Genomic DNA, 17,334 nt, shown 5'->3' with positions numbered 1-17,334 from the left:
AAGTTTCGTTCTAATACTGTAGAATATACAGGGGTTTCCGATTTGCCACGCCCCAACTGGGCGTAGACACCTCATTTTTGGTCAGTTTTTAGAAAGAGATAACGTTACCCTAACTGCAAAGTTTGAATGCTTACCCTAAAAAAAAGTGAAAATTACAGGGTATTTTTCGATATGCCACGCCCCTAAAGAGGCGTAAAAATTATTTTTGGGGAATCGATAGAGGAGGCTACCAGTAACTCAACTATCCAAATTTGAAGCTTCTAGCTATTATACTTTAGGAGATATAAACTTTTGCGGTTTGCCACGCCCCCTGTGGGCGGACATATATCCGACAAAACTTTTTGGTCTTGGGTGATCAGTCCGAGTATATACAAAATTTGAGGTCTCTGCCATCAATAGTGTCCAAAATATAGGAGAATTTAAAAAATCACTATATCTTCAGGTCCGATTTGCCACGCCCCCAACGGGCGTAGACTTACAATTTATCTTCAGACTTTATAGAATCATACCATTAGCTGACGTGCAAAATTTCAGCATTCTAGGTTTACAACTTTAGGAGATACAGTTTTATCCGATTTGCCACGCCCCCAATGGGCGTAGATATATCCGCCATAGCTCGTGATCTTGGGTGGTCAACGCGGATCTACATACCAAGTTTCAGCTTTCTAGCTCTTCAACAAACATGATTTCTGGTATATCGGAAAATGCATTTTCCGATTTTCCACGCCCCTAGTGGGCGGACCGGGAAAATTTTAACACTTTATAAATCGGAGATATACACGAGTATGTGTTCCAAATTTCAAGTCTCTAGCTTCAATAGCGCCGAAATAGATTGCGTTCATACGGACAGACGGACAGACGGACGGACGGACAGACGGACAGACGGACGGACAGCAAGACGGACATTGCACAAAACCAATATACTGATTCACTTTCGTGAATGAGTATAAAAATTACAGAAATACCTAAACTATGTATTTCAATAAATAAATATTAAACCTTATACAATTTTAACAAAATAAAATATACTATATGTATTAAAAAAAAAAAAAAAAAACTAATATCCGACTATATTTTACTCGATTGTAAATATCCGATAGCTCACCTAACAAAACGATAGAATACCAAGCCAAAAAAGTATCGTGTTTTAATACTGAGACTTTGCGACCTTTTTGTAGTCATGGCGCGAGCTATCGACAATTCAAATACTTACATAAAAATATGGCAATTTAAATTGCACGCATACATAAATGCACAGAGTAACGCTGTTTTATAATATATGCATTACATTCGTCATTCGGATTTCAGATGGACGGAATCGAACCGATCATTCAAGCGACTGCTCTCATAGTTCACATCAACTCCATGGGTTTCAGCAAGAGCAGGTGCAGCTTAGTTGCGAATGAGCAGGTAACAGAGAAGATAGAGAACTTGACCGGATAAAATATATTGAGGGTGCCAACATGGCTACGTCAGCTCCAATTCCATTTAAAGTGAAATATTTAAAAAAAAAAAACTGCTTTGAATTTGCGAGATATATTACTCTATATACAAAATGTGGTGGATTATTACTGAATGATTTTCATAAAATAAAATTCTTGCAATTTTTACGCTATTCGTTTTTATTAAATATACTTAATTAATTATATTTTTATAACTAATATATAGAATTAACCGTTAATTTTGACTAGGGCTCTGAAACGAGTTTTGTTTTTTTTTTTTTTTTTGTTTTTTTTTTTAGACACTGTGCTTCATGTTGTAAAAGTCGATAATACGTTGCGCCTCACGTATGCCACTGGAACGTGCTCCGTCAATGGTTCCAAATCCATGCATTGCGGTGGCGTCGCCTGCAAAGAGGAGTGTTGGTGCTGCATCGCCAAGAGGAGCCGCCAAGGACTGGACATCGCGAGCGCTGCTGTCGACGGAGAAATAAGGTCGGCCGCCTAGAAAACACGCGGAGCTATTCCAGTTGGAGCGCAGCATGGCCTGCGGGTAGGGCACATTCTGGTTGCACAGGCACTTTCGTAATAGCATTGTAAACTGCTCTAGAAGCATCGCATCAGGCAGTTTCTCAATTTCATCGTAGTACCCGCCACCAACGCGTACTTCGAGGACATGTTGGCTGCTGGGCAGCTGAGATATTTCTACAATCTGTCGAGTCCAGCTTCGCTTTAGATTTGCATCTGTTGCTTCAATGGCCGCGCTGGGATTTGCTTGCTGTAATGGACATAACGGACGTAGATTCGACTTGAGCCACCGACTGATGGGCCGTTTGTAGGAAAGATAGATTTTGACTGGATTACCAAAACCTAGATTCTTTATGGCTTGTAGCTTCTCCAGCGGCAGCATGGGCTTGAACAGGATACCAGAAAAGTTCTTTAGCACGCCCAAAGGCAGCGTACAGATTATATGATCGGCACTATACAGACTGCCGTCGAGGCAACCCACAAATTGCGTATCTGAGGGCGTCTTCCACTGTATTTGGCCGACGGGTTTGCCTGTCTGCAGCTGCTGTTTGTTCAAGTCGTGGGTTAGCGCATTGACGGCGTTGTCCAGGCCAGTGGGCACGTAAATCGGATGCGCTTCCTGCTCCAACGGACATGAGGTAACATGCTGGATATTCACATACTCAAGACAGCAGCCCAATATGCTGCTGAAGTCCTTGAACAGCGACTGGAAAATCTCGCGTGCTATTGCCTGTTCGCCGGGCTGCTTAAAGGATGAAGCTATCAACTTGTCGCTCTCCGACTGAAAATATGCCATGACATTGTCCAACGAGTGCAAATCGCCGCCACTCTTCACTTTATCGCGCACCTTGAATCCGCGGCACAAGTCTCGGAACAACGTATCTATCTGTTCAACCATGCCAGTTGGCACCTTGCTCTGTTGATCTTGCTTACCATCACCCACTGTGTGCACATAAATGACGGGCGACGGCTGCTTCAGCTGTTTTGTCAGGCCTTCGGCATTACGCAATAGCTCGTACATGGAATCATGGGAGCCATTAATGTTAACCCACTTAGCGCCCAGCTCACAAAATGTGTCGCCAAAGCGCTTGGAGTTAATACGACCACCATAGCGTTCCGTTGCCTCCAGGACGAGCGTACTATGAAAACCATTCAACAGTAGATGCTTGGCCGCTGACAAGCCTGCCAGCCCACCGCCAACTATCACAATCTGGGCATTCCGTTTGGCAGACTCCAGATTATGGTTGAAGTCGTGGTGGCTGCTTCCATGCTGTTGCAGCCCGGTGAGCTCAGCTTGGAGTGCTGCTGCATTGTATAAGCTGCGCCTATTGGCTAGTTTATACATAACTGTGCACAAACGGAAAGCATTATTTATTATATTCTATTGCAGCAAATAGTCTGCACTCACCATTTCAGATCAAAGTGTCAACAGGCCTGATCAGTTTCTGGGTGTTTTGCGAAAACAGTGAAATTTTGTTATGAATGCGAGTGCTCTATGATTTGGGTTTACAACAAAACTATCGGATTGACACATTTCCCAAATACACTTTTCTATGCCAGAACAGTGAATAATATATGATAAAGTGTAATGCTTCGTTTGCTTACAAAGTATTTGTACAAAATTTTAATTTAATTAGGAACTGTCAAATACAAATCATAAAACCAATTTTACACAAAATTATAAAAAGTATATTTGCGATTCCATATTCAGTTTTCACTCCCTGCAATAAACAGCTGCATGCATTTTTTTAAGACTGGCAATGCTGCTCAACCATTTTTGTTCAAATGCTAAACCAAAGGTCATCGAATAAGTATATCGATTTTAGATATGAAATTTGGCGGTAGATTTAAAAATATTGGTTTAAAAAAAAAAGATACATTTTAAAAATATAACTAAAATACTTTGATAAATATATTGAATAAAGTGTAATTTAGAATTGTTGTACTAAATAGCAATTCTGGTATCACTGCGAGGTTATACTTGCCAATATCGTAAATGCATATCGAGTTAATTGAACATTAATTGAAGACTATTCAGTTGCGCTGAAATTGAAATGACTGCAACTTGTATAAAAAAATTATCATTGGTTTTAAGTGTTTTTCCATTTATTAAATCTAATATTTTTATTACATTGCCAACGCTTGGACCAGGTTAATTAATTTAAATATTGTCTGCATGTATATGTATGTGAAGTATCTTTTATTCTTATTTAAAACTAACGCTGTAGCGTTGCATTTGTCACATGTAATCCACTTAAATGGGTTGTAAGCTCGGATAGTTCGCCAGCCTTGCGAGTATTCACCTGTTGCTCTGCGCACACCGATGTGAGCTGTGTTTGGATTTCCGTCCAGGCAAATTCAATGTCCGATGGCTTTGGATCCATGCCGCATACGGCAAATCTCAGGAAAAGTCGCCCACAATGTTCCGCCTTCACCATGTAAATCTTCTTGCGCTCCATTAGGCGCTGCAGCAGCTGTGATGTGATTTCATTCTCACCCTTCGCCCGGAAGCAAACCAGTCCCAGAGCACGCGGAGCAATCAACTCGAAACGTTCGTCTGCCTTCACCAGATCCTCGAACTGTTTAGCTAATGTGATGTGCTTGCGTATGTGAGCTCGCAGGCCCTCAGCTCCAAGTGTGCGGAAAGTGATCCACACTTTCAGAGCGCGAAAGCGACGACCCAACGGAATCTGCCAATGGCGGAAGTCTGGAATCTGCGTCTGACCCTCGTGCTTGTGCTTTAGATAGATGCGATCCACATTGAAGCTGTCAATCACCTTGTTGGCATCGCGCAACCACATGGCGGCACAATCAAAGTTGACTAGCATAAATTTATGTAGATTAAAGTTAAGCGAGTCCACACGCTCCAAGCCACGACGCAGCTCCGAGCATTCCTCCAAAGCAAAGGCACCGCCAGCATATGCCGCATCCACATGCAGCCACACCTCATTCTGTTCACAGATGCTGGCCAGAGATTCAATGTCGTCGTAGGCACACGTGCCTGTGGTACCTAACGAAGCTATGCAGATGACTGGTATGAGACCTGCCGCCACATCTTGCTCAATGGCCTGCTTCAGTGCATCGCCACGCAGCACAAGATCCGCGCCAGCTGGCAGCAGCTTGATGGGCATGGCCGCCAAGACGCCCGCCTTCTCAATGCAGCTGTTGCTCTGATCCGATGAGTAGGCAATTAGTTTGCCCCTAATCTCACTCTCGCTCAGCTCTGGCTGACTGAGTCGCAGACGTCTAACTGCCTGCTCTCTGGCGGCGAGCACAGCCACTAGCACTGCCTCACTGGCAGAGCCTTGAATGACACCGCCACCAGGTCCCTCATTCTCGTGTAGAAAGTGTTCGGGAAGATTCAGAAACTTGGCTAGCCAATCCATAACGACGACTTCCAGTTCCGTGCAAGCCGGACTGCAGATCTGCAAATACGGAAAGGGAAAATATGTTCAGTCATTTACCCAAATGCAGATAATTTTATAAAGCTTGACCCAGTCCCCCGACATGAATAAATAAAGTTTGTTTTGTTTGTTTGCTCGCTTGCGACTTTAACAACTCGTTTGTCAAGTTCTTTGGCGCTTTCACTTGCCACATGCGGACAAAGGGCTTCCATTCAGCTCGATTGAACAAGAGATGAGATTTCACCTGCACGTACCCAACTGAAGCCCATAATGCCGAAGCCGCTGGCCAGCATCTCGCCCACAATGGAGGGGTAGGATACACTGGTGGGGTAGTAGGCATGCATATTGGGCGATTGCCAATGCGTGATGCCCGGCTTGATCACTCGATTGATGTCCTTTAGCACCTCGCTCCAAGTTTCGGGAGTCTCAGGCATTTGCTTGGGCAACAGATCCAGCAAATAGCCCGGCTCCACAGAGGGCAACACATCATGATCTCTGATGTTCTCCAAGTAATCAGCCACAAAGTCAACCGCCGCTTTGCCAAATTCACGAAATTCTCGGGCATCCATTTTGGAGCTACGGTCACGTTTTCGACGTCGAATTTTGTAGTAATGCCTAGTGCGTTTCTATTTGTACTATTCGCGTATTGTCTGTATGGGTGTTTGCCTTTTCGTTTGTTGTTTACAAAGCTCTATACACCTTTACACCCAATGACCAACAGCAACACTTTTTGTCGCTCTGCTCGCTACGAGGTTGAATTTAACTCTGTCAAAGCGCGCCTCTAGCGAACTGCCTTTTATACTGCCCGACGAACCGATCGAGCGATCGATTGTCCACAAGTTGACGCCCGAGAATTGCTCATTTAACACTCCACAACCGAGTGTCAGTGGTTAATCTAATTGTCTGCGAAACGAATTCAAATCCAGGTAACACAATTAGAGAATGCCTCTCCCTGTCTAATTATATTGACACCAAGCCATAAAGAATAAATAGTGCCGAGATATACATATATGCTTACTAACACAAATAATCAATAGCATCTCTTTAAAAAAGACGTTGAAAACCTACTTAGCTATGACAACAAAACTAGTCTAAAAAACAAATTCAAAATGATTATGTTCCATAATGAATTTGCAATTTTTATTCGAGTTTAACGGGCATCATCATCTGTTCTCATTTGGTTTGCCGATTTCTTCAAATTAATTTTAAAACTGTTCCCAATCAGTTCCAGCGCTGTTAAAGCTAAAAGTGTTCTGTCAGGCATTTGGTTTGGTATTTAAATGAAAGTAAATATTTTATCTGACATAATTTTAAATTTATTTTTTAAACTCACATGCTATATACAAGATCAAATTATAAAGTACGCATTTGCATGCGCTCGGTCGTTATTTGTTGCCAGTTGCACTTTAGTAACAACTCTTCTCAGTTAATTTATCTCGTTTCATAGCAGCCAACTGCAAACTGTTCCCAACCAATTTTAGCTGCGCTTAGAACCAACAGGTTTTGTTTGACTGTTCTAACATTTTTATATAAATAAATGTAATTTAACGAAATTTTAAACAATAATATCTAATAAACAAATTTTATTACCACTTCATTTAAAATTATAAGACTATCAGACAAAGAAAACTCTGATTTTAATTGCTACTCTCAAGCCGAATGCGGTGATTGGTGTCTGTTCCCAGATACAGTACCGCATTAGCAGTAGTTGGCTTTCTGTTCTCACTTATTCGTAGGTGCTCTCAACAGGTTTCTCTTGAGTTGACTTTGGGTCAGCGTTTCTCTTAACACAATCTCTTCCAAATAAAAGAATGACACCTGATTGACTGCAACATATCAATTCAAAACGTTTCCAATTTCAATATTTAACTTAATGTGAAATATATGCGTATTGTAACAAAACAGGTATGAGTCTTCTAGTTGGCCTTCACATATGATTTTGACTGAACTCTGGTCATTGTGCATTTATGCACGTACACAAAATCTGCATTTCCACACTATGAGAAATTATATTTTCCATATTTTTAATTGTTCTTTAATTTGTTCTTGTGTATTCTTGAATAGTGTTTTTAGTATATTATTGTTTAAAAAATATTGTTTAAATTAAATTAAATTTCATTATTTAAATGTAATTTTTAGTCTGCGAGCTGTGTCTATGCACCTCGATCTTGATGTGGATATTAGGATCGTGTAAGGATGAATTTTAAAAATAATAGAATAAACTTTCATTCTATATACTATATTACACTACATTTGTACATCCACGGCGAACTCGGCTGATTTCATCTAGAATACATTCATACATTGTACATTGTCCGTCTTGAAATGTCCGATAAAAAGTTGCAGGCTCTGCTTCTACAGTAACTCAATGACGATTGTGTCATAAGGCGAATCAATATGTATATTTGTGTACTATTCTTATAACCGTTTTAAAACTCATTTCTTGTTTGCAGGCTCGATATATAGTTGTATACTTGAGAGCTTTTTATTTCTCAATTAGATTTGAACATTCTTGACTCATTGAAGAAATACAGCTGGTGTGTCTTTTTTCCTTTTTTAACTTATAGCTCTTTTTCTTTGCATTTACAAACGTGTTTGTCCAACGCAATATTTTAGAATTTGAGGTTTTTAAATATGCTAAGAAGACGCACACATATATTTAGCTATCCTGAGATTGAAATGAGAAAACGTGCTCAAATAAGCTGTTAACTGTTATTAGTTCATTCGAGTTTTCGTCAATAAAATATATATATTTGTGGAGAATATTTTATCCAACGCAATATTTTAGAATTTGAGGTTTTTAAATATGCTAAGAAGACGCACACATATATTTAGCTATCCTGAGATTGAAATGAGAAAACGTGCTCAAAATAAGCTGTTAAGTGTTATTACTTCATTCGAATTTTCGCAAATAAAAAATATATATTTGTGGAGAAAACTCTAATAAACAAAATGTATGTTAAAACCAGTTCACTTTTTAAATGAATTAATATTTAAAAAATATTAAATAATTAATTAAAGTTTTCTTTAAACTAAATATAAGTATTTGTATTTCAAAATGAATATACCATTTAATTTAATTTCTTGTCAGGTTTAAATATTTTATTTTCATATACAATATTTATGACTCACCCAACTAAATCCCAAGACTCCTATGCCCGCTATAAGCAGCTCTCCTATTATAGAGCCAGCAGATGTGGATGACGGAAAAAAGGCATTAAAGTAGGGCGATTGCCAGTGGGTCAATCCGGGCAGGATAATATGTTCCAGATCTTCAAGTATTTGTCGCCAGTGCTCGGGTTGCTCTGGTATTTGCCTAGGCAGCTGATTGATGACATCGTAAGGCAACACGTTGGATAGCACATTTCTGTGAAGGTAACAAATTGCTTGAAAAGGATAACACATACACAGACACACACACACACACCTCTCACGTATGCTGCTCAAGTAGTTGATTATGAACTCAATGGAAGCGTGACCAAATTCGCGAAATTCACCAAAGTCCATTTTAAACAACACTCTATAATAGATAGAGTATGTATGCGTATATATGTATATTCTATAGTTGTATATCCTGTGATCTATTCGTATTCAATATAAGAGTCTCCGTTGATACACTGCGACGTCTGACTTTTGCACTTGTTCACCGTTGACATTCGAATCGAGAAATGAAACTCGCTTCGACATGTCAAAGACTCGATCAAGCTCGCTTCGCAGTCGGTCAAAACTTTCAAACAATACTTTTTGGATGAGCCACTTGCATAGTATGTGTAAAAATGTGCACAGCCAGCAAGTTTTTCGTTATCATTGGCGAGATTTATGTAACTCGTAACGCTGTAGCGACATTAAGACAAGTTCATAGCCAACACCAACATCAACACACACAACATACAGACGCATGACAACAACCAAGACAATAACAACGAAAATAGCATGAAAATCGTCGATGACATTTTAATGAAATGCGTTTAATTGTCTAATAAAGCGAGTACACTGCAAGAAATTTCTATACTATTTCTGTCACTGTACCGACTTGTATATTAACTTGTAATATTTGTCTGTACATTGCGCGAAATTTGATGCACTTGAGTAAAATTATATTTGGGTACTAAAGTACCAGAAATTATTTAATTGAACATCTACACTGCACAAAATATCTGAGACTTAGCGATATATTACAGAGATTGCATTAAATTCATCTAAGTATATCATTGTACAAGTTCTTAACTTTTTTAAAAGTATTTTTCACTCACCAACTTTTCTCTTAGTGTATTTAATGGATGATCCATTATTATTACAATCCGGTTTATAATAATTATTACCTTGTCTTAGCTGTTGTGACTTTGGCAAAAAGTCCCTCCAAATCATTTTCAGATGCATAACATTTCCCACTTCCCCACTGCCCTTCCCCTCCCCCTATCCAGCTGCATAAACACCTGCTATAAAGTTCCGCCCAGTCATTCGAGTATGCTCGAAATTTTGAAAGTCACAGTCACTGTCAATAGATTTTCGTCTATTTTGTAAGCACGAGCTTGAACTGGGAACTCGTGGTGCATCTGCATCATCATCGTCATTATACGACTGGGCCGCTTCAAACGGTCAGTGCATTTCACAAGTTCGCATTATTTTTTCGGACTGCCCTACAATTTTCAGGGTCACGCTCCAATGTCCGATCCGTTGCTACTATGCTGCACTATGGGAAAATATGTTTTGGGCTAGTTCATTGAAGAGTTGATTTCTCAGCTTAGTCAAATTAATGATCTATCAGAAAACACAGTTGATGTCCGCCACGGCTGTATTTGTTGACGAATCAAGTCGATAAATGTGTTCCAAGATCACAATTTTCGGTTTGATGAACACTTCATCGGCCACCTTATCATATCCGAATGCGAGTCTATTGGAGTATGAAAAATGATAATTGTGTTTTATTCTTGGATTTGCCACGCCTCGAGTAAAAACGGGTTTGGCGAATGTATGATCAAGCAATATTTTAAAACTAAGGTTAAGGTGAATACCAACAAAGGGCTGTAACAGATAGTTTTCTCAATTGGCCATGCCTCCAATGAGCGATATATGCACTAGACATTCAAAGGCGGTTGCAATATACACGACTATATAGTCGTATCAAGTCAGTTTCGGCTACGGCTGCGGCTTCGTTTGACACTGACGGACAGTACGACGGATATCAGACAAAACCAATATACTCTTTATCTTTTCTTGACCGAATATAATAGTGTTTCTTTAATTTTTTGAATGAAGTATGTCACGCGTAATTGGCCGAGCATAGGCTGGTCTCCGTGTTACGATGAAAACTTGTTTATCTTGTTTATGTGCTTAAATTGTCACGAAATTTTGCAGAGGTAAAACTGTTTTCTTACTAGTCATATTATTATTACATATGGTAATTATCTTGATCATTTATTTTTACGATTTGTCAAGCAAACGTGGCACTTGTTACAATGTGACTTCGATATGAAGAATTTTCCGTCCAATTAGATCGACTAATATATTCAACATTATTTGATTAAATTTTACTTGTCAATATAATGATAGTAATATCATTATAACTGTCAACGTCACAATGCTCATTTATTATCACAATGAAACTAAATATCGACTGCATGATAAATTTCATCATAATTATATTAATTTCAATTTTAAATCTCATTATGTTAATTTATAAGAGTCTTTACAAACTTATTTTCTAAATATCCTGATTATTCTCAATATCATCATTAATATAATAATAATTATTATTTTCATAATTATTATTACAATTTTAATTATCAGATAGCTTCTATGACGATTAAGAATGCTAGCTTATGCAATCAATATACACTACCAGTCCTTGGTTATGAGGCAATTATGAAGCGAAAAGTAGAGTTCGAATACCAATAACAATATGGCTCTAAGTATTATTTATTTAGAGTGTGTCAATAACTCTTTCATTTAACGCTCTGCGCTCTATGAAAGCGCCTACGATCTGTAAAAGGTTTGAAAGGTCTTAAGGATATCTTTACTGCAACAAACTAAGCCTACGCGTTGTTAACTCAACACCTTGCCTAAAAGCTCTATAAAAAAACACTAAAGACTTACATAAAAAAAAACTAGATACAAATATATTTGACATATTATTTTGGCATCATTTTTTTTGGTAAGCAAATGGCCGCCGTTTATTGCAGTTGAAATTCCATATAATAAAGACAACTATTGAATACCCCTGTGCTCCTGTGCTCCATGTGATCCGTATATTAAAAGGCGCTCTCTTGCTGGGCTACTCGGCTATGATATGACCACCAGCTGTTGTCCTCCACTAGAGTCCATCATATTGTGGTTTGGGTCAAAGCGCTTGGCGTGCGGCGTGTGGCACTTGGCGCGCTCTAAGCGTCTCATAAATAAATGCGAAAACAAAATGCCAGGCAGACGGATGGGCGGTGGGGCTGGCCAACACGAAGCACCCGTTATTGGAAAACTAGACAGGCAGACAGAAGAAAGCAGTAAAGAGCAGGGCTAAACTCACAAATACCCTGTACAATATTTAAATATATGCATTGCTTACCTAAACAAATTTCGTATAAAAAATAAATAAATAAATAAATAATAATAATAAATAAAATGAAATGAATTAAATAAATAAAATAATATAAAGAATGTATTTTACTGTATAAAAATGAATAATATAAATTTAAAAATAAATAAATAAAATTTTTCAATGCATAAATATTATTAAGCAGAAGAAATTTTTAGTTAAAATATTCAAAATATTTTATGTTTATTTCAGTTTTCTTAATACCGATTGCCTAACGCACATAATGCACTTTATGTGGCTTGGCAGGCATACAGGGTATACGCAGTGTCTGTGTGCACAGGGTGACTCGAGTTGGGTAAAAATAATGATTGACTGGTCTGGCCGCTCTGCGCATGCTGCAGTGCGCAGCCGCTGGAACGCCTTTAACCCTTGTACAAGCGCCTGCCCAACCCAACCCAGCCCAAGCAACAGAGCTTTTCCAGTTCCAGTTTAATGGCGTCGCTGGCGATAAGATAACGGACTCTCGCGCATGACCAAAATGCCAACTGTGGCGGGGCACTTGCTGTTGTTGTTGCTCTTGTTGCTTTTGTTGTTATCAACGATTTCCAATGTTTTCAATATAAAGGGGCGGTGCTTGTTGCGGCCTGGAAGGCGAGCAGTTGCTGCTGCTGCTACATTTATTGTTGTTGCTGTTGTTGTTGTTGTTGCTGCCGCTGCTGCTGCTCTTCTTCGTACTCTTCTTATTCTTCTTCTTCTTCTGTTCATGGCTTTTGTTGTTTTTGCGTTGACCGCGCGTATTGACTTGGACTTTTGAGTTAAGTTTCTCATATTTGTGCTATGCCATTGCCGTCGCTGACTTTTAAGTGCTGTTGACTGTTGTTTTGGGGCCACAGCGAAGGTGTCGCCAGGCGTTGGTTCGTTTCAGCTTTGGCTGTTGTTGTTGTTGCTGCCGCTGCCGCAGCGCTTTTTTGCAGTTATTACTCGAAAATTCTTAAGAGAACAACTTTTCTGCTAAAACTTTTAGGTTTCACAAAATATTGTAATGCCGCCTGCATAACGAACAAGAACGAGAACGGCAACGGCATCGGCAACGGAAACGGAAACGGAACGGGCATAGATTACATACATATAGGTATAGGGCATGCCAACAGTTAACTGGTGCCCGGGCTGCGAGGGGGCGAGTGGGGCCAAGTTAAGCATAACAGTGCGCATACTAAAAACAGCATAAAAATTGTCGACGACGTCGCCGTCGCCGTCGCCGTTGCTGTCGCTGTCGCTGTCGCCATTGTTGTGTTGTTCGCTAGCCTGGCTGCCTGCATTTTACCATATCATTTGTGTCACATTAAGATCAATTGGTAAACACACACAAACCCAAGCACAAACACCCACACACGCACACTAGCTAGGGCACACACAAAAAGGCAAACGGCATAAAAAGTATCGTAAAAGTCAAATAAAAAAGCTCACACAACAACAAGAAGAGCTGCAACAATAACGCGAGACGCAGATGCAGCAGCAGCGACAACGGCAACAAAAGCGTCAAAAAGTGCGCAAAAAATGCAGCCCGAGTGCCACAAATAGCAGCAGCAGCAACAACAACAACAACATAAATACGAAAAATACATAAATACAAAAACAAAAAAAAAGAAGAAGAAAGAAAGAAAAAGAAACAAAAACGCAGCAGGCGTCCGTTAGCTACTGCCAGTGTTGCCGTGCCGTGCACTGTCACGCCGTTAAGCTCTGCTGTACCGCCGCCGTCGACGCCGACGCCATTTTGTCGCTGCCTTCCGTCGCGTTTGCCAATTGCCGTCGCAAAATGGCGTTCGAGTGAATATTGAGTTGAAATCGAATCGAAGTGAAACACAAACAGCACGAATTCAAAATTCTAACAAATAGTGCGAATCAAATCAGAAAAATTCCTACGAAATTGCTAAGAATAAAAAATATTTTAAAATAAAAAATTAAAGGATATTCTGAAGTTTTATAAATGAAAATAGCAGTAAAGTTAATGTAAAGTTCATGTTTTTTTTTCTCACTTCCAAAACATATTGAAAACGCTCAGGTCTTAATTAACCACAACAGCGCAAATTTACATGGAAATATGTTTGTAGCATTTAATTTTTAGCGATTCCAAAACAATGTTCAGTTTATTATAATTTCAGTAGCTCGACTATTGATGCATAATTAGGCCATAAGCAGATAGGCATTGTTCATGTTCTGTTTGTGTACTCAACTCTGAGGAAAAGAAGAAAACATGCACCCTACATTATAGGGCGACAAGCTCGAGCTATTTGCTATTTGTAGGTTCGTTTATATTGAAATTGTTTTTGTAACTGAATTGCGAAGCAGACACTTGAAGCTGCCTCTACACACATAAGAGTCCAAATTGATATAGCAAGGCATCGAGTATAGTCAAAGAATACACACACACACACACTGGTTTCCTCGGCTACACAATCGAAGCGAAGTACCAAAAACCAAAGAAAAACCGCCGTGCGTTTCGCCCGCCTGATAAGAAATCGAGGCGAGCGACGGCGACGACGACGGCGACGGCAACGGCAACGGCGCATTACACACGGTGCGCCACAGTGCCAGAGTCAGTGCCAGTGCCAGTGGCAGTGGCAGTGCTCAAACAGTCAACGAGTCAACCAACCAACGAGCGATCCAATCTGGCTCTATCTATAAGGCAGTGCCGTCTGCCTTACCTTATGGAATATAACAAAAACAAAATCTCTGCCGCGTGACTAAACATTTCCGCCTCTTTGCCAGGTTGGATCGCGCTAGCCGCGCGTGTGTTTCACTATATAATATATTTATATTTAAATATACATATATATAAATGTAATTATTTGTCAAATACAGGGCAGTCCATTAAAATTGAAATTGATCAGGCTTATATAAAATTGTGCCAAGAAAAGTGCCTGCTCGCTAGTGCGTCATATACTCTTCAATTATTACGCATACGACTCGTGTGACGAAACGGATATTGAATTAGCTCTACAGACAGGCCTGTGTTTATACCAGTTGTAAATTAAGGAAGTTCTCATCGATTTGCTGCCGTTCGTTGTTGTTGTTGTTGTTGTTGGGAGTGTGCATGCAACTGGCTTTAGAGATGATGCAAACGCTGAAACCGCCACCGCCATTGCATCAACAGCATCCGCATCCACATCCACATCCGCATCCGCATCCACATTCGCATCCACAGCATCTGCAGCAGCAGCTGTCAGTCATGGATAATCACCAGCAGCAACAGCAACAGCAACAGCAGCAGCAACAACAACACATTCATCAGCAGCAGCAACAATTGCCGCCCACGCCGCAGGCATCGCACCTGCTCGCTGGCCAGCACAGCCATCATCAGCAACATGCTGCGGTTGGCGTCGGTGATCACGATGACCCAAATCCGGAATTTGTGTTGGCTTTAATATCAAGGAATCGAGCGCTCGAGGGTGAGTACCAAGCACCAGCTTTGATTCTCAGTTGCCCCGGTCTCAGGTCCGGGGGTCTTAGCTCCTAGGTCCATTGGCCAAGCCAGCTCGTCATCTGCAATTTGCCTATGGCTCTTGCACCTGTCTCGGCTAATATTTTTCAGCTTCTGTCTCTCTCTCTCTCTCTCTCACTCTCAGTACATATCTGCCCCTCTGTGTAACTAACAGTTATTTATTTATGCTTTTAATTATTCCAAGTTTTTCGCTGTTGTTTTGTGATTTTTGCTAGGGCAGCAGATGAAATGTGTCTAAAGTGTTGATTGCTGATGGAAGTGGGTTGTAGTCGGACTTGCATATGTATGTATAAATAGTAAACGATGTGAGTGTGTCTATGTGTGTGTGTGTGGGTGTGTGGCACCTGTGGCACAGTAGTGCGGTTACCCTGACTTGTGTCGAAGAGCCTTCTCCATAAGTGTTTTTCAATTAAGCATAGCTGCTTGACCTAACCGCATTAATGCGTTCGTTCATATTCGCTCATTTCATATGCTGTTTCGGTCGTTGAAACTCATAATATAATTGCTGAAATCATAAAGAAGGCTCACTCGCTGTTAAATATACTATAGATGACAACCTGACAGATGAAGATGAAGAAAAGTGGTTTATTGTTCTTTATAAAAGTTATTAGAGCGGAGATTTAGGAAGAGATTAGAGATTCGATATATCAATTTCCGAGTTCATCTATATCAAATATATCGGATAAGACCGATTTATCTCAGCCTCGCCCTTAGGTGTTCTGGCTAACTATTTCTTCATTCACCTGTGGACCTGGAAGTTGCTAATTCAGATAATAAATCAATATTGTTTGTAAATCTATCACCACGAAACATATTTAGTTGAATATCAATATTTAAATCGATTATAAAATTAGTATACTTCAGCTGTTGGACCAGAATCTCACGGTATTCCAAGTTCCAGGTATTCTAGGCTTCTTCCACAAACACATACAAATAGGATAGGTATAATGGCCTTAGGAGAAATATTTGAAGGAGATGCACATTCGAGTTACAAGCAGCCTTTTTGTCTCAAGTTTTTGAGATGGATTTACTGATAATAAGGAAGTTAACTTTATATAAGTGGGTATACTTCCAGAAATATTTTTAATAAATTTGATGATATGACTTTCAAATATAGCAATGTAGGAATTTATCGCAATGTAAGAATTTTTTTGTAGGAATTTTATACTCATACTCACCTTCTCTTGACACTTTTCCACACATTTATTTTTTATTGTACGTTTTTATTGTACTCAATTTTTGTATTATGTGACAAATCGTTTTATAAATAAATAATCGGAATAGGGGATAAATATTATTATATATACCGGATGGAAAGAAGGCCGAATAAACGGAACTTATATATAGATGGACAGATAGATATACAGACATACTATAAGCCCACTGGGGCTGTGGCTGTCATATATTCGAGCAGACCATTCAGCTTATAGCTCAATTTTGATTATTGCTCTAATTCGATTCATGTTTCATAATTGTTAGCAAAACACGATGCATGTTATTTTATATTTGGCAGAGCTTAGCTCTCATTGTTGCTTGTCTATGTCGCAAATCCGGCTGGAAGACATTCGAGCAACCCCAAGCACAAATTATGATTTCGATTCCTGCCTCGCATGTCGTGGCCTGATCCCAGGCAAATCAATTGACAAGCTAAGGCCGTAGCTAAAAGCCAGTCCAAAATGTTGACAACTGACACACGGAGGATAACATCGAAGGACACGCGCTTCAGCTGGATATGATGTGGATGTGGCTGTAACTGTGGCTGAGGATGTGGAGACAAAACAAAGCCAAAGTCAGAGTCCCAAAATTGTTGACAATGACCAAATGGCTTAGCATCTCGGCTATTGTTGCTAATGCGCTGGGAATACCTAGAACCAGCAGCTGCTCTCCGTTCTTCCAATAGCAGGAGGCCTTTTAACATCGCCAGCCTCCAGC

The 17,334-nt window shown here is 39.8% G+C and overlaps 3 protein-coding genes across 5 annotated transcripts in view; 1 reads left to right on the top strand and 2 right to left on the bottom strand.

Moving 5' to 3' along the window:
- Window positions 1-1,604: 1,604 nt before the first annotated feature.
- Window positions 1,605-3,712, bottom strand: LOC108611975 (protein anon-37Cs). Its single transcript, XM_018004836.2, has 2 exons — window positions 3,376-3,712; window positions 1,605-3,314 (listed from the first exon to the last, which is right to left on the bottom strand). Exon 2 carries the CDS (start codon window positions 3,310-3,312, stop codon window positions 1,738-1,740), a length of 1,575 nt encoding a protein of 524 aa, XP_017860325.1. The 5' UTR covers window positions 3,313-3,314; window positions 3,376-3,712; the 3' UTR covers window positions 1,605-1,737.
- A 339-nt stretch (window positions 3,713-4,051) lies between these two features.
- amd (alpha methyl dopa-resistant) lies at window positions 4,052-9,128 on the bottom strand. 2 transcript variants are annotated; one of them, XM_018003437.2, is made up of 3 exons: window positions 8,799-9,128; window positions 8,504-8,738; window positions 4,052-5,392 (listed from the first exon to the last, which is right to left on the bottom strand). In XM_018003437.2, the coding sequence occupies exons 1-3, from the start codon at window positions 8,876-8,878 to the stop codon at window positions 4,184-4,186; spliced, it is 1,524 nt and encodes a 507-aa protein (XP_017858926.1). In that variant the 5' UTR covers window positions 8,879-9,128; the 3' UTR covers window positions 4,052-4,183. The 2 variants fall into 2 exon arrangements, with proteins under 2 accessions (XP_017858926.1, XP_017858927.1); XM_018003438.2 differs by lacking the exons at window positions 8,504-8,738; window positions 8,799-9,128 and adding an exon at window positions 5,626-6,246.
- A 4,793-nt stretch (window positions 9,129-13,921) lies between these two features.
- Lim3 (Lim3 homeobox protein) overlaps window positions 13,922-17,334 on the top strand; it is a 34,925-nt gene continuing 31,512 nt past the window's right edge. The window contains exon 1 of one of the 2 annotated variants that reach the window (XM_089465146.1): window positions 13,922-15,349. In XM_089465146.1, the coding sequence (XP_089321272.1) occupies window positions 14,995-15,349 (355 nt within the window). In that variant the 5' untranslated portion in view covers window positions 13,922-14,994. The remainder of the gene's footprint in view (window positions 15,350-17,334) is intronic. The other variant, XM_018003432.2, reaches the window with a different exon arrangement.

The sequence above is a fragment of the Drosophila arizonae genome, chromosome 3 (genome assembly GCF_054131065.1).
Source record: "Drosophila arizonae isolate 15081-1271.41 chromosome 3, UAZ_ARI_1.0, whole genome shotgun sequence".
Lineage (NCBI taxonomy): Eukaryota > Metazoa > Arthropoda > Insecta > Diptera > Drosophilidae > Drosophila > Drosophila arizonae.
This window is presented reverse-complemented; position numbering and strand designations above follow the sequence as displayed.

Bases quoted from the DNA above. Each gene is read 5' to 3' on its own strand.
- LOC108611975 (XM_018004836.2), bottom strand. From the start codon at position 3,312: ATGTATAAACTAGCCAATAGGCGCAGCTTATACAATGCAGCAGCACTC.
- amd (XM_018003437.2), bottom strand. From the start codon at position 8,878: ATGGACTTTGGTGAATTTCGCGAATTTGGTCACGCTTCCATTGAGTTC. The intron at 8,739-8,798 runs GTGTGTGTGTGT...TTACCTTCACAG, and splicing joins TTGAGCAGCATACGTGAGAG to AAATGTGCTATCCAACGTGT. The intron at 5,393-8,503 runs GTGAGTCATAAA...CCGTATTTGCAG, and splicing joins GAGTCTTGGGATTTAGTTGG to ATCTGCAGTCCGGCTTGCAC.